The sequence below is a fragment of the Anoplopoma fimbria genome, chromosome 12, assembly GCF_027596085.1.
Source record: "Anoplopoma fimbria isolate UVic2021 breed Golden Eagle Sablefish chromosome 12, Afim_UVic_2022, whole genome shotgun sequence".
NCBI lineage: Eukaryota > Metazoa > Chordata > Actinopteri > Perciformes > Anoplopomatidae > Anoplopoma > Anoplopoma fimbria.
This window is the reverse complement of record NC_072460.1, coordinates 4,546,221-4,560,529: the sequence shown is the minus strand read 5'-3', so window position 1 is coordinate 4,560,529 and position 14,309 is coordinate 4,546,221. Positions and strand designations below refer to the sequence as shown.

Genomic DNA, 14,309 nt, shown 5'->3' with positions numbered 1-14,309 from the left:
AGATATTCATTACAACCTCTTGTTGTAACAAATAAATCTAGTCATTAAGTTGGGCGAGCGATACCTTGAGTAACCAGTCTGTCAGGATTCCAGTGTTTTAGTTTAAACTAACCATCAATAGAGTTGTGCTTATTACCTCTTATAAGGGTTGGAGAAAAACATATTAAGAGTGTGAAACTGCACCACAGCTGCAAGACGCTGATGGAGAGCTCCTGCACGGGCACTTTGCTTCTCAGAATGCTGGTTTCACCGAACCAGCTTCAGCAGTGGGATGCAAACTTCTCCCTTTCAGAACAAGACGTCAAAAAAAAAAAAAAAAAAAAAAAAAAAAAAAAAAGCTGAGTGAATCGTATGTCGCATGTAAGCTAATCCGAGTTCAGGAAACCAGCCCTATTAGTCCATACTCCACACACACACACACACACACACAATCCACCTGGATAAAACATTATCAATAACAACGACAGAAAGAAAACGCACGTACAAATTATGAAAAAACAACATTCATATAAATAATTTAAATAGCTGTACTAAAGCTAACGTCTTGGTCTAGAGTTTAAATGGCCAAAGAGAAGTGCTAATAATGTGATGTACAATTTAGGGGACAAGAGATTTTGGAATTAGGGTAGTATTTAGAGGATCCCAGGCAATTGATACATAAATCATTTTTTCCAACACTGCACAATTAAAACATTAAGTTTGGACTTTTGACAGATATTTGCCCTTAAATTGTAGATTTTCAGCCCTCCTTTTTGAAGCCCCAGGGAACTGAGGACACGTCCTAAATCTAGATGCCCACTTCCTCCTCCTTCTCCTCCTCCTCGTCTTCTGCATCTAACCGTCCCCCAAAACTTGCGATAGGTCTCCAAAGTCACAGTCAAACAGTTCACTGATGCCTTCGTGGTCCTCCAGGCCAAAGTGGTAGTCGTGACTGTGGGGGGGGGACAGGTTGATGAATCCGTCCAGTGGGAGCAGAACGCCATCAGCATTCAGGAAGTCCGAGGAGGAGAGGGGCGAGAGGTTGAAGTCGGGCATGTCCCCGAGGCCGGAGAACGGGTCTCCTCCAAGGAGCGATTCTGTTGCAGAAAGTGGAACGTCAAAAAAATACTGGAGCACAGAAACATTTGTTTGATCAATGACTAATCAGCTTATTAAAAAAACACTAAGAAAGTGTATCAGATGTTTTGTGTTTGTGAGAGATCATGTCATGCATGTAAAATAGAGCAACACTTTGACAAGGCCATGGCAGGAAACGCATGGGTATAATTGATAAACAACGGTTGCCTGCCAAATTAGGTGTGTCAGTTTCCAGGTACTGTATGGGCATGCACACTCATTGTTCTGGCATTTGTGTGACAACAGAACCATTGTTAGCAACATTACTGACGCCAGTGACCTTCCAGCTATGTGGTTTCATCCCACGTCATGTTGCGTCAGGTCCTTTTTGTGTTAATCAGACGAAGTGCTGAGGTTACAGGACTTGAAATTCTTTTTTGAAAATCGGAGCAACTAAACCCTTGAAAAGGAGACAGCAAGCGCTGCGCACAACACTGAGTGTGTAGGATTTGAACATCACTCAGCTGGAGTTGAAATGTACACAAAATAACTAGGATTTGGGTTAGCATGCTAGGCTAACTAGCTTCCACTTTCTAAGTGGAACACAGACTTCAGGGTGCAATGCGTCATCCCAAATGTTTAACCACTAACTGTACATATATTAAATATATTTTGAATTGAAGAATTTCAATAAATTAACATTTCTGATTATTGTGAACACCCACCTGCATCACCACCCAACACCAGGGATGATTGGTCCTGCTGGGAGGCTGCCGTCGCCGTGGACGACGTGGACGCTGGCGACGACAAAGCCACGTCTAGCACCATTGTGGAGGTTCTGGCTTGCGATTGGTCCGTGGGCTGTGTGGGAGAGGGAACCAGGGAGGGGTCAGCGTCGGGTTTGGAGGGACTACTTCCTATCACGGGACTGCAGACGCCGGAGCTGTCCTCTGGACAGAGGAAGACGTCAATTGCACCCCGCGTGCTCTTCAGCGACACCTGGTACCCCTGAGAGATGAAAAAAGACAAAAGGCGCACAGTTAGGTGAAAACCCCACAACCACAAAAAAAAAAGAAAAAAAAATGTGCATTTTTTTCCAAAATATCCATCAGAAAGTGTCTAATCATGTGGTGGATGATTAAAATGTAAAAAATTCAAATAATTCATTTTAAACATTCAATTATTATCAATAAATGTAATGTAACACAACATTGTACTGTTATTTTTTAATCAAAGAAAGCGTAAAATAAAGTGCTGTAAATTTAGCCGTTGTGCCGAATTCCTCTGTTTTGGTGACTAAAAGGCATCCCCTGCACATTTAGGATACCAATTCTACTATTTCCACCCGCGTTTTTCAAAGCTCAGAAACCAGACCTTTCAAACATGCTTCAAAACATTCCAGGCCCGTTACCTTGCTGGGTTCTGAAACTTGCATCTGGGTCTCTGGTGGCGCTCTGATCACCATGACCAGCTGGTCCGGAGAATCAAAGGACTTCTTTAAGTCCTGGCAGCGCACGTAGCCCAATGTGAGGAACACACCGGTTAAGGTTCACAACACAGCAGCATGTCTTAAACACCGTCTTAAAAAAAAGAAAGCTTCGCTGGCTATATTTAAAAAGTAGCTTAAACTGGCCAAAAGGATATTTCTTGTTCTGCGGGTCCTCTGTGAGCAGTCGGAGCTGTAGGTTGCATCTGGAAATGAGTTCATCCAGCTGCTCCTCAGCATCCGTGAGGTCACACACCTCTCTCTGTAGCTCCTTATGACGGGAAACCAAGGACGCATCAACTCGATTACCACTGCATGGGAAGACAGAGCGGAAAAATGAAAACTCCAAAACACAACATACCAGCCACTTTTTTTATGTGCTTGTATTTGTGCTTATAGTGTTTCAGCGTTGCAATTCTTTATGTTTCATACACCAATATGATGTAGTAACATGTATTCTTTATTCACACTCACAGCCATTGGATGTTGTTCTTGGACTTCTTGGAGATGAGCTGAATCCCCTCCAGGACATTGGTGATGTCATAGATGCGTCTCTTCTGGACATCCAAGACCTGCGAGGCCCAGTTCAGGTCCACCACGCCGTCAGCCGACTGGGACAACAGGTTCAGAAAGCGCTTGGTTGTCAGATTCAAGGACGTGTCGTAGCGCGACTTCTCCGTCGTGGTTCGAGGGACTGGAAAGAAGGCGAGCATGCGTGGGTTTAAAAATTCTGCTTTTAACCACACTTGGAAGTTTCTTTCCTTGTACAACGCCACCCTTATTGCCCTACAGAACGGACCAAGTCAGCGGTTAAGACAAGAACCACAACTCCCATAACTGAAGGAGTATGTCCTATTTTTTTACACACAAACTAAATTTATGCTAAATCCTTTCTAAAGTACGGGACATTTCTGCAATAGAAAGGACCGCAAAACCTGATGTTCTGTCAAATATCTTTGATATTCAGAAACGCATCTTGAATTTTTTTTTCCTGAATGCAATCGGATTTAAGCTATTTCACTTTTTTTTTTGTCACACTAAACTGCATGTTAAACTTTCCAAGAATCAACTCTATTTAAGGCTTTTAATTCAGGTGTTTTTTAACAATATACCTTGTATTTATCTCATTTTGAAAAGACACGAGAGCAATGAATTTGAAGTTTGTCATGAAAGAACAACGACTACAACAAGAGCGTTCAGTTAAATAAGAACTACAAACATGTGACCGTGTCTGTTTTTTAACATATATTTTCTGTTTTGTTTGTTGTTGTGCATTTAGGGAAGGGTGACCCCCATAAGCTACCATTAAAAAGCACCTTCCTTATGTTTGGAACCACAACGACTGATTTATGAATAATAACATCCATTGTCTTTCCATGTGAATCTTTTGTTACTTGAACGGACCAATACTTGTGATTATTTCCAATACTAGTCAGCCTGTTAAGGACAAAGACAGGTTGGCAGTCTGTTGTCTGTGCTGATAAAAGGACAGCTGGGTTTATTTTCAGGACAATGACGGCTGTAGCAAAGGTCAGAGTTTGTATGGATGCAGTGCTCACGTGAAGCTGCTTCTGACAAGTCAGTGGATCAAGCTGAGTGTGTGTGTGTGTGTGTGTGTGTGTGTGTGTGTGTGTGTGTGTGTGTGTGTGTGTGTGTGTGTGTGTACACCTCTGGGAGGAGCAGGTGTGGACGGTGGTGCTTGGCCTATGGACGGTCGAGTTGTGCTGACATACTGATGGTCACTGTCCAGGTCCAACTTCCTCTTTACCTGAAGAGACACAATACAAATGGTTGTAACAATAATGCACCAATGATGTATTAAGAAGAGGGAAATGAAAAAAAAAAGCTGCTGCTGAACAAAAAGCAACAGGTGGATGGACTTCTACAGCTCTACTACGCTGGTAGAAGCACGTAGATGTAAACAATTCAACATAATATACTTAAGGACAACTCCTCATCTCTCTCCCCTGTTCCCACACCTTCCACATCTCCCCCAAACCCCTCTCCTCTCCTCTCCTCACCGGCGGTCTTCCCAGAGCCGGTCTTCTCTTGTCCTGGACCCCCACGTCAACAGGGCCCTGCGGCGTGGCGAACAGCAGGATCTCCCCCGTGCTGGTGGGGGCGACGGCCGCGTGGAGTCCCTCATTGCTGGGGCTGGTGATGATCACTATCTGGTGCTCTGCGCCCAGGTCAATGCTCCCAGAGTTCAGCAAAGTCTCAAAGTCTGCCAACAGATCCTCCGATGTCTGCCCCGTGATCAGAGTCTCTGACATGGCAGTGGGTCACAAGAGTCACCCTTTTTCCCACTGGACTTCAGACGAGATGCTACGGTCTGAGTATCAACACCCACTTGGATTTGCTGCAGTCAGTGAATGTAAGGAACAATGATGAAACCTCTTGAAAGTTTGCATTTCTTTAAAAAGTTCCCCTTTTCCCTAATGTCCATCTCATTGCTTATATATAAAAAAAACAACCTAGAAAAGCATCATAAACAACACTGTCACTTAAATGATCATCTACTGTAAGCTAAGTGCTGACAGACAGCATTGGGCTGGTGGTGAAACGGCAGCACAGGATGTTCTGCCAAACAGGAAATCTGGCAAATGTAACAACCATTACTAAACACCAAAACCATGCCGACCCCCAGCCTCCCCAGCTGCTGATCGTACGAGGGTCTGTGGCTGTAACGCACCGCTGGAGGGTTAGCGAGCTAATGCTAATCTTTTGTTTTCCATCTCTCCTGACAGTAACGTTAGAGGCCTGGCCACACTGGTCCCTGAACACAACCAGCAGCCCTGCTAACACGGCTAGCTCGTCCCCCCACACACACACAAGTTCACAAAGAACCAGCCGACAAACCAGCTCCTCAAGTCAACAACACATCATAATGTAACATTGTACATCAGTTGTATGGCTGGTAAAACTTTATAGCAGCATTCCTGGAGTGAGCTATGCGAGATTATTAAAAAACAAAAACAACAAATACATCCAACGCAGAGGACATCACACGGCGTTATTAAGAACACGTAAGAGCAGCACGGCACGGCACACTTGGAGATATAGCATGAATTAGCATGCTAGCTAGAGTTATTAGCCGCAATTCGTGGTGTCGGGGCACGCAGGAAGCGGTGTGGCAAAGCTGGGAATGTGAGGAATAACCCGGTGAAACGTGAGCGGGTCCTTTACAGCAGCCGCCCGCCCGTCGGTGGCTCACTCCGGCCGCAGTCCGTCCATAAAAAGCGGCCCCCCTGCGACCCCGTTAACGGCTGTTATTGTTGTTATTGTCCCCAGCTGATCTACAGCTAAACAAGACTCGGGAACAGTTTTCGCGCGAAATCTTTTTTGCCGCGAAACCGGCACGTGATTCGAAGCGACGGTTGCCATTGGTGGAGGAGCGGCGCTTTCCGCGGGGCGGGGCCGGCGGCCTCTGATTGGTCTGAACGCCTGTCTGTCATTCGAGCGAGCGGAGAGTCGTCGATGCGAAGGTGCGTTCAAGTCCCAGGAGAAAAACCGTGCTGCCTATTATTACTATAACTATTACTATTATTTAACGTGCCGTGGCTTAATCTCCATATCGCGGAGAATGTTTCATTTAAAGGTATTCTGCTGGACTCAAAACTCACTTATGTCACCCTATATCTATTAAATGACACGTGAAAAATATTTATTTTTGGGCGCAACTTAAAAACCTTAACTGTAATGTTTTAACAGCTTCAAACAAACAAACAAGCTCAGCCTCCAGTAGGTAAACGTGTTCTCATCCCCATCACTCCATAGCACACCTTTAAAGGAAAAAGCTTTGCCTCCAAATTCTTTGTTTTAGTGCTTTCTTTGCGCTTTCCTATGATGGAGGGGAGCACCTGAACAGGCAGACCTTGCTAGTCGAGCGCCTATCGCGCAGAAAGAGGAGCTGCAAGATGGCGCAAGCAATATTTGAAGTGCTTGAAGGTAGGCATCAATTGTTAATAGCCACGTTATTACAACGAGAATAAAACGTGAGTGCGTTTGAAACAACGTCAATATATAAGGGCTGTTTCGATGTGAATAAAAGTCACAATAAAACTATATGACTGCTTCTAATGGAGTTATTACAAAGGAAAACATCCCAGAGGGGAGAGGGACTGATGTAAACAAACACACAGATTGATTATTGCTCAGACCTTTTGGACTGCTTACAACTGTGTCATGTTGCAGCCAGTATTACCATGATGTGTTCCTCTCTTGTTATTCAGACTGTATTTGACATTTTAGCAGTATGCCCTTTAGTTGACAACACTGTATGGCTATAGTAGGCCTTCTATAAGGGCTAATAGTGTGTCTCTATGAGTCGGATGTGAATTTACAGCAACCCATATTAGTTTGCTGAGGTATTCATTATTTTATTATCATGAGATTTTTGTACATTATGCCCTAAATTCATCATAAGATCAATATAGGATAAGTGGAGCTGACATGACCTGACACAAAGCTGCCAGTCTTGATTTAAAGAATGCAATTTTCTTTCATATTGCATCTGAAGGTTAACCACACTGTGAGCGAACAGATCCTCCCTGTTGAAATGCACATTAACGAGACACAAGTTCTCTTCCATCTTCATATTTTCAAGTTTTAGTGAAACATGCATTACGTGCCTAGAATAGAAATGAGTTTTTTTTTGCATCATGTGACTTATTACATTACATTGTCCACCCTCCTCTTCTTCATGTTCCTCGTCAGGCATGGACAACCAGACAGTGCTGGCGGTCCAGTCTCTGCTGGACGGCCAAGGTGGAGTCCCTGACCCGAACAATCAGAACGTCTCTGGGGCGTCCGCTATACAGTCGATGGGTACGTACAGCAAATACAGCAGATGACAGCTGAGTTAAAAGCAAACCATCGAATATAGCATTCACCTTTTTCTCCCAAATGTTATGGAATTGCAACTTGTGTTTGTTTCACATGTAACATACCTCAGACGTCTTATGTGTGTCCTTCGTACAGACGATGAGGACGTGTTCCTGTGTGGGAAGTGTAAGAAACAGTTCAACTCTCTGCCAGCCTTCATGACACACAAGAGGGAGCAGTGCCAGTCCGGAGTCCCCTCCCTGTCCACGGTGTCCTTGGCCTCCACCAACGCCTACACACCGGTCCCCTCAATCAGCTCTGGACCACAGACTCCTGCCAACAGACAGGTGAGGGTGTTATGGTGTTTTAATGTGGCTGATTCATAAAAGTGTTCATGTCAGTTAGTAGGTTAGGTCATATTTTGTTAGTTTAACTGTGAATGTACAGTGACCTGATATAAATTTGGAGCAAGAAGGCAAGAATACAAAAAGGGAAACGGTAAATATACCAAACAAAAGTAAAAGTAAAAGACAACAGTAGTGAGAGCAGGACTATGAGAAGAAAAAGAGGAATAACAAGACATATGTTAAGATAAAACCATACAGTAAAATCAACTGTATTAATTGTGACAATTATTGATCATTTTCAAATGTGATGACAGTATTTACAAAAGTGGGTGAGATTTAGACATTTTTACACCAACATGCATGCTTTCTCATATTACTCTCATGTTTGTGTAACACTTTCCACTTCACACTTCAGGTATCCACCTACATCACAGTGCCCCCCTCCCCTCTGACACACACGCTGGTCCAGGGCAACGTGCTGGTCAGTGACGATGTCCTTATGTCGGCTATATCCGCCTTCACCTCCATCGACCAGCCTATGGCTGCCATGCAAACGTCTATACAGGTAATATTGCGCAACATTACACATTAGATTTAAAGTCACCAAAATGACCAAATGTGTTGGACAATGCAGAGCAAATTCCCGACAGCTGAAAATGTCCATTTGGTACAATATGCATAGAATATGAATATATAATTGCTGCAATATTATCTAATCTATGTGCTTCCTTTGCTGTATTGCAGAGTAACCTGAGCATGCACACAGCTGGTGTATCTTACCTGCAGCATCACCACCACCACCACCACCACCATCATCACCATCCCCAACAACAGCAACAACAGCAGCAGCAGCAGCAGCAGCAGCAGCAGCAGCAGCAGTCCTCCCAACCCCTGCCCTCCAGCCAAACATCGACCCACCCCCTGCCGGCCGGACAGCCCGTCCAGCAGCCGCTCTCCTCGCAGGTCCCATCAAGCCACAGCAACTCAGTGGTCCAGGTGTACAGCGCACTGCCCCATATGGCCGGGGGCGGTGGCGCAGAGATCCACACCTTGGGTCTGCAGCCTTTTCATCCTGTTCAAGTGAGTAGATATGTTATGTGCCGTTTAATTCCAGACTTTCTGGTTCGAAGACGAAGCAACGAGCCCGTTGTGTCTCCCTCAGGTGCCAAGTCAGTGCGTGGAGAGCCAGTCGTACACAACCCCTCCTGTCTACAGCCCCGGGAAACAGGGCGCCAAAACAAAGACCTGCAGCATCACCACCAACCTGGACTTGGACGACTTCGAAAAGGTCATCATCCCCAAACGATCAAGGAGCAGCAAAAAAAGTTCAGATGGAGCTGCAGGTATGTGAGGTCGAAAATCTGACTTATTTTAAAGAATGTTTTGGACCAAAAATTCAAAGGTGATGATATGTGCTTTCACAAACTCTTTACAAAAAAAAATATATTCATGAATGAAAATGATCTGAAACAACATTTAGATTAAAGACACTACAAATAAAAAAATTTATAATACTACAACTGGTACTGTCACAGACGCATACAGCAATTGTTAAATGAGTTAAAAAAATAAATAAAAAAAAGTATTGATTGTTTACTGAAACTGCATATGACGCCATAATAACCATGGATATGAAATGTACAATGATGGTTGTAAGATAAATATTCATTCACTCAATGTCACTCCTTAGCAGAGCAGCTTAAAGGAAAAGTTCCAAAGCTGAAGTGTAATTTCTGCGACAAAATCTTCTCGAAAAACTTCGATCTTCAGCAGCACATTAGAAGGTGAGTATCTGGCCAGTATGATAAGACTGTACCCATTAAAAAAACATATTCAGTTCCCTTCCAGTAACTCGTTCTTTTCTTTCTCCAGTCACACAGGAGAGAAACCGTTTCAGTGCATCGTCTGCGGCCGAGCTTTTGCCCAAAAGTCCAACGTGAAGAAACACATGCAGACACACAAGGTTCTGAATAGTTTGGGGATAATACTCTTTTTCTAAAGTGTGTACCCTCCCCCCCAGACAAAATCATCCCCACAAGTCATCAGAATTGAGTTGATTCCATATGCATAACATTCAAAAATTCTTACAAAACATTTAACAACTGACTGAACACCCCCTAGCTCCCATTCATTTACAGTCAAGCTTTCTGGTCTTGCCAATTCTTGCAAATATGCGGTTTACAACAGTGACGGATTTGCCTTGCAATTCATAGCCATTTTTTAAACAGTATGTCCTTTATTTCAGCCAGAGGTGGACAAATGCAGGCTTCTTGTTTCAGGTGTAGCTAGTTGGCTAACGTTAGCAATGAGGAGGACAGAGCGGCTACATTAGCCTAAACTCTTACATCGTGGCATCAAGGCCTCGCAGTGGTAAAATACTACAAAGTAGAAATGCTACTGAAATGGCCCTTTTTCTTTGAATGTAACCTGTGACCACACAGAGAATGACATGCTCCCTAGCTTTGAAAGTAACACTTTGTTACTTATGTAGCTCAAGCTAGTTAGCCTAAAATGCTAACGTTTCCAGCATACTTTAGAGTTCACTCCATTCCTTACACTTTCTGTCTCGTATTTTTTGGTTTTTAAAAGCTGAAAAAAGAGAGACAACGCTCCAAAGGTTGACAGACCTGCCGTGGCTAGTTACAGTTGCTAAGCTATGATTGGACAGTGACTGTTTGGGGGAGGGGGGAAGGAGTTTAGCGTAAAATATGTTAATTACCATGATGGTAAAAAATGTATCGTAAAGCACATCCTTTGATTATTTCTATGAGACGTGAACACAGCACAGCGCCGACAAGGCAGTAAGAACTCTTCTTCGATCTTAAAGGTGTGGCCGATGGGCGCGGCCAGCACGGTGTCCAGATTACCAATCACAGTCAAACTGGTACCAGTGCCATCCAATGAGGAGGAGGAGGGCGGGGAGCAGCAGCAAGGTGAACCGGAGGAGGAGGGGTTACAGCAGCAGAACTGTCAAACACAAACAGAAGAAGAGGTAGTTCACACAGGTAATATCTGTTTACAATATTCGTGCATGGTATGTAAATTATATTGATGAACACATACACTTAGCCTGCAATATATGCTGCCTTCATGGCCACATATTTTGTGTTTTATGGAGTAGTTGGTTACTTGTACTTCTCTCCTACATGATTGCTGAGTCTAAATATAAAAGTAATGACGCCAACTGATCCAGCATCAGATTTACAGCTCCAGCCCTTACAACTAAATACAATGCTTGTTTACAGAAGCTCCAGTGGAGTTGGAGGAGAGTGCGGCTGAGGCTCCAGCTGATCCGGAGTGCGGCCGAGGGGAGGCCACGCAGAACGGGCATCCCCAGGTTCAGATGCAGTCAAACCAGGACCAGCAGTGCCAAGCTCAGACCAAGCAAATCGTTGTCATAGACAGCTCCTACCAGTGCCAGTTCTGCGCCAGCAAGTTTCAGACCTACTTCCAGCTCAAGTCTCACCTGACCCAGCACAAAGGGGAGCAGGTGAATGCAGCGTCCATATGTTTCAAATTTTGAGGATTTTCTTTCTTCCTTACATGGCAAGATCAATAACCACGCTCACTTTCCCCCGGCAGGTTTACAAGTGTGTGTTGAAGTCCTGCTCCCAGACCTTCCAGAAGCTGGATCAGTTCCTGGAGCACATCAGGACGCACCAGGAGCAGCTGACCTACCGCTGCCACCTCTGCAGCAAGGTGTTCCCCTCGCTGTTCGAACTGGGAGTCCACCAGTACTCCCACTGCTTCTGCCCGCAACAGAGCACACGCAAGGAAACCAGCATCTACAGGTCAGCTCAATCCCTCACAGTTGTGTTGAATATGTATTCATTTTAGCAGAATAGGTTGGTACATCGTTCTTATTCCTAACCAAAACCACCTTTTTTTTTTTTCTTGTGTTTTGCCTCAGATGTGTCAAGTGTCAAAGCAGATATTCTACCCAGGAGGCACTGGAACAACATCTACTGACTGCCTCGCACAACTTTCCCTGCCCACACTGTCAAAAGGTACTGGTCTACCAGTGCTTAATATCTGCAGTTTATTTTTTTTTCATGTCACATTCTAAGACCTCGGCGCAGCGTCTGATTTGTTCTGTTGCTTGCTGGCCGTCAGGTTTTCCCGTGCGAGAGGTACTTCAGACGCCACCTCCCCACTCATGGCATTGGTGGGAGGTTCAAGTGTCAGATCTGCAAGAAGGCCTTCAAGACAGAGCACTACCTCAAACTGCACACACGCATTCACTCAGGTCTGAGAGACTTTCAGAAAGCATTCTTTGTCCCCCCTGACATTTATTTATATGAAGACTTTAAACCAAGCCCATTGTGTCCATTGTGCTGTGTCCCGAAGCTAAGTCGAGGGCTGATGTGTTGATCATTTTGCTTTCTCCTTGCTGAATATTCTCTGTTGATTCTGATGTTTCAGTTTCTTTAGGTAGCTTTATTTTTAGTCTCAGTTTAGCCATGTTGGCCTTCACTGCTGAGGCTAACAGCCCAGCTCTGCACTTTATTCCTATCACACCAGGACATTTTGCTTATATCATATCATTTAGAAGTCACAAATGAAAGTAAAAGGTGTGATTCTGATCCCATTTTCCAGGTGAAAAGCCATACAAATGCTCCCTCTGTGAGGCGACGTTCAACAGGAAGGACAAAGTGAAGAGACACATGCTCATCCATGAACCCTTCAAGAAATACAAGTGTCCCTTTAGGTGAGGCTCTCCATAGAAAAGCCCTATTAGAAGATTTTACTTATTTTGTTCTCTACTTGATTTATTCTTTTCATCATTCATGCCTTCTTTTCCTTTTCTGTAATTGTCTTGTCCTTCGAGTCGTTTCTTTCAGGCAGTCTCACTTTTTATATTATTATCTTTTAATTGTATGCTATTTTACTGTTTTTTATCATCAGGACACATGTGGGCTGCACCAAAGAGTTCAACAGGCCAGACAAACTCAAAGCCCACATTCTGTCACATTCTGGTGAGTGAATAATACCAGTAATCATTCACATCCAAAAAAAAAAACGATGGCGGAATATTGCTTTGGATATTATTGTGAAGTTGTAAGAATAATAAAAAGTCCTATCCCACATGATTCAAACAAAAAAAAATCAGTGATCAGATCGAATACATTATACAAAGGCGATCACCCAGATGTGGAAATATTGCTGTTGGATGAATGACTGTTTTGTAGTCATACCTGAGACTTGACTGGTAATCCTAAATGTATGTTTGCAGGGCCAATAGATTAAATAAAAAGATAGAAATATCATCTTTAGGCGTAGAAGCCTGTTTCTACCTCCAGAGAAGCTTCAAATGAAAGAGAATGGTTTGTATAGCTGGAACTTCAGTCTTCAATTACATACAGTACATGTTTGCATAAGGCATAAACTGAAACTGAGTTACCTTTATTAGTATCAAAAATGACATTATTAAATGTAATCTTATGAACTCCTCTTTCCTCCAGGTATCAAACCCTACAAGTGTCTTTTCTGTCAGAAGGCGTTCAGCCGCAGGGCCCACATGCTGGAGCATCAGCAGTCCCACACAGATAACTACCGCTTCAGGTGCTCCACCTGCAACAAGGGCTTCACCAGACAGAGCTACTACAGGGATCACAAATGTCCCGCAGCAGGGAACGGGACGGGAACGGAAGGAGGGACCGGAGAGGCGGAGGGAGACGAGGTGCCAATGGAAGAGGAGAAGGATGGAGAGGACGACGGGAGAAGAAGCAGGTTCTTGAGAATAGAAAACATGTCCGGCGGCGATGACGGAGAGGATGACGACAGCTCAAAGGGCAGCCAAGAGCAGGTGGAAACACAAGAGCAGGAGGAGGAGGAGGAGGAGGAAGAGGAAGAGGAGGAGGAGGAGGGAGATGGGGGGAGGACTGACGAGGGTTGTCAGGCTGCAATGACTATCAGCATTATTGAAGGACAGGAGGAGGAGGAGGAGGAGGATGACGGGATGGAACATGTTGCCGTGGCGCTGGATCAGATTCAGAGCAATGAGCAGAACTGTTTACAGCAGCAATGTTTGTAGTTTTAAGCTTGATCTTAGTTGGAACGTATCCTGGACCAAACAAAAACTAAACTAGCCATTTATTTTTTTAAAGGGAAATTATTATTTGTTTTATATTAAAACGTTAAATTATACGCACTGCTTTTACTTTTTTTTTTTTTTTAAATTGTAAAGTAAGTATGCCTACAGTATTTTACCTGGTAGATCTATATTGCCAAAATAACCAGTGGAACATTTCCATGTACTTGTGTACAAATATTGTGCAATTAAGCCACAGTGGTTTCTTTAAAATGTCATAATGTCAAAAGCAATGAAAACATTTTCTTTCATTTGATGTTGAAAAAAGGAAATTATTCAAGTTTACCCGTGTTGTCTCAAAGTATATTTGTGTCCATATAAACGTTCTTGCATTTTGAGTAAAATTCCATCCTCCGACACTCTTTTAATAATATATGTATGATCAGACTAACTGGGTCACTAATTTTGAAATAAATCTCTACTATATGTATGCCATAGAATGTAATACATTAAGACAAAAGAGAAGACATGACCTAACCTAGAAGTGTGACCACTAATAGAAAAG

At 43.7% G+C, this 14,309-nt stretch overlaps 2 protein-coding genes across 2 annotated transcripts; one reads left to right on the top strand and one right to left on the bottom strand.

Moving 5' to 3' along the window:
- Positions 1 to 371: 371 nt before the first annotated feature.
- Positions 372 to 5,859, bottom strand: e2f1 (E2F transcription factor 1). The gene is made up of 7 exons (XM_054609709.1): positions 4,564 to 5,859; positions 4,211 to 4,310; positions 3,017 to 3,236; positions 2,701 to 2,853; positions 2,468 to 2,582; positions 1,782 to 2,064; positions 372 to 1,076 (listed from the first exon to the last, which is right to left on the bottom strand). Exons 1-7 carry the CDS (start codon positions 4,813 to 4,815, stop codon positions 835 to 837), a joined length of 1,365 nt encoding a protein of 454 aa, XP_054465684.1. The 5' UTR covers positions 4,816 to 5,859; the 3' UTR covers positions 372 to 834.
- Positions 5,860 to 6,435: 576 nt separating this feature from the next.
- znf341 (zinc finger protein 341) lies at positions 6,436 to 14,125 on the top strand. The gene is made up of 16 exons (XM_054609630.1): positions 6,436 to 6,490; positions 7,259 to 7,369; positions 7,523 to 7,713; positions 8,129 to 8,278; positions 8,458 to 8,793; positions 8,876 to 9,056; positions 9,404 to 9,497; positions 9,586 to 9,676; positions 10,541 to 10,718; positions 10,959 to 11,203; positions 11,296 to 11,504; positions 11,624 to 11,720; positions 11,827 to 11,959; positions 12,310 to 12,421; positions 12,619 to 12,689; positions 13,176 to 14,125. Exons 1-16 carry the CDS (start codon positions 6,460 to 6,462, stop codon positions 13,745 to 13,747), a joined length of 2,802 nt encoding a protein of 933 aa, XP_054465605.1. The 5' UTR covers positions 6,436 to 6,459; the 3' UTR covers positions 13,748 to 14,125.
- The last annotated feature ends 184 nt before the right edge of the window (positions 14,126 to 14,309 follow it).

What these genes read in the sequence shown, in the direction of transcription:
- e2f1 (XM_054609709.1), bottom strand. Translation starts at nt 4,815, where the DNA reads ATGTCAGAGACTCTGATCACGGGGCAGACATCGGAGGATCTGTTGGCA. An exon ending in CGGCTCTGGGAAGACCGCCG is followed by an intron (nt 4,311 to 4,563) that starts GTGAGGAGAGGA and finishes GTGTCTCTTCAG; the next exon opens with GTAAAGAGGAAGTTGGACCT. An exon ending in AAGTTTCAGAACCCAGCAAG is followed by an intron (nt 2,065 to 2,467) that starts GTAACGGGCCTG and finishes TTCATCTCTCAG; the next exon opens with GGGTACCAGGTGTCGCTGAA.
- znf341 (XM_054609630.1), top strand. Translation starts at nt 6,460, where the DNA reads ATGGCGCAAGCAATATTTGAAGTGCTTGAAG. An exon ending in AAGTTCAGATGGAGCTGCAG is followed by an intron (nt 9,057 to 9,403) that starts GTATGTGAGGTC and finishes GTCACTCCTTAG; the next exon opens with CAGAGCAGCTTAAAGGAAAA. An exon ending in GCACACACGCATTCACTCAG is followed by an intron (nt 11,960 to 12,309) that starts GTCTGAGAGACT and finishes CCCATTTTCCAG; the next exon opens with GTGAAAAGCCATACAAATGC.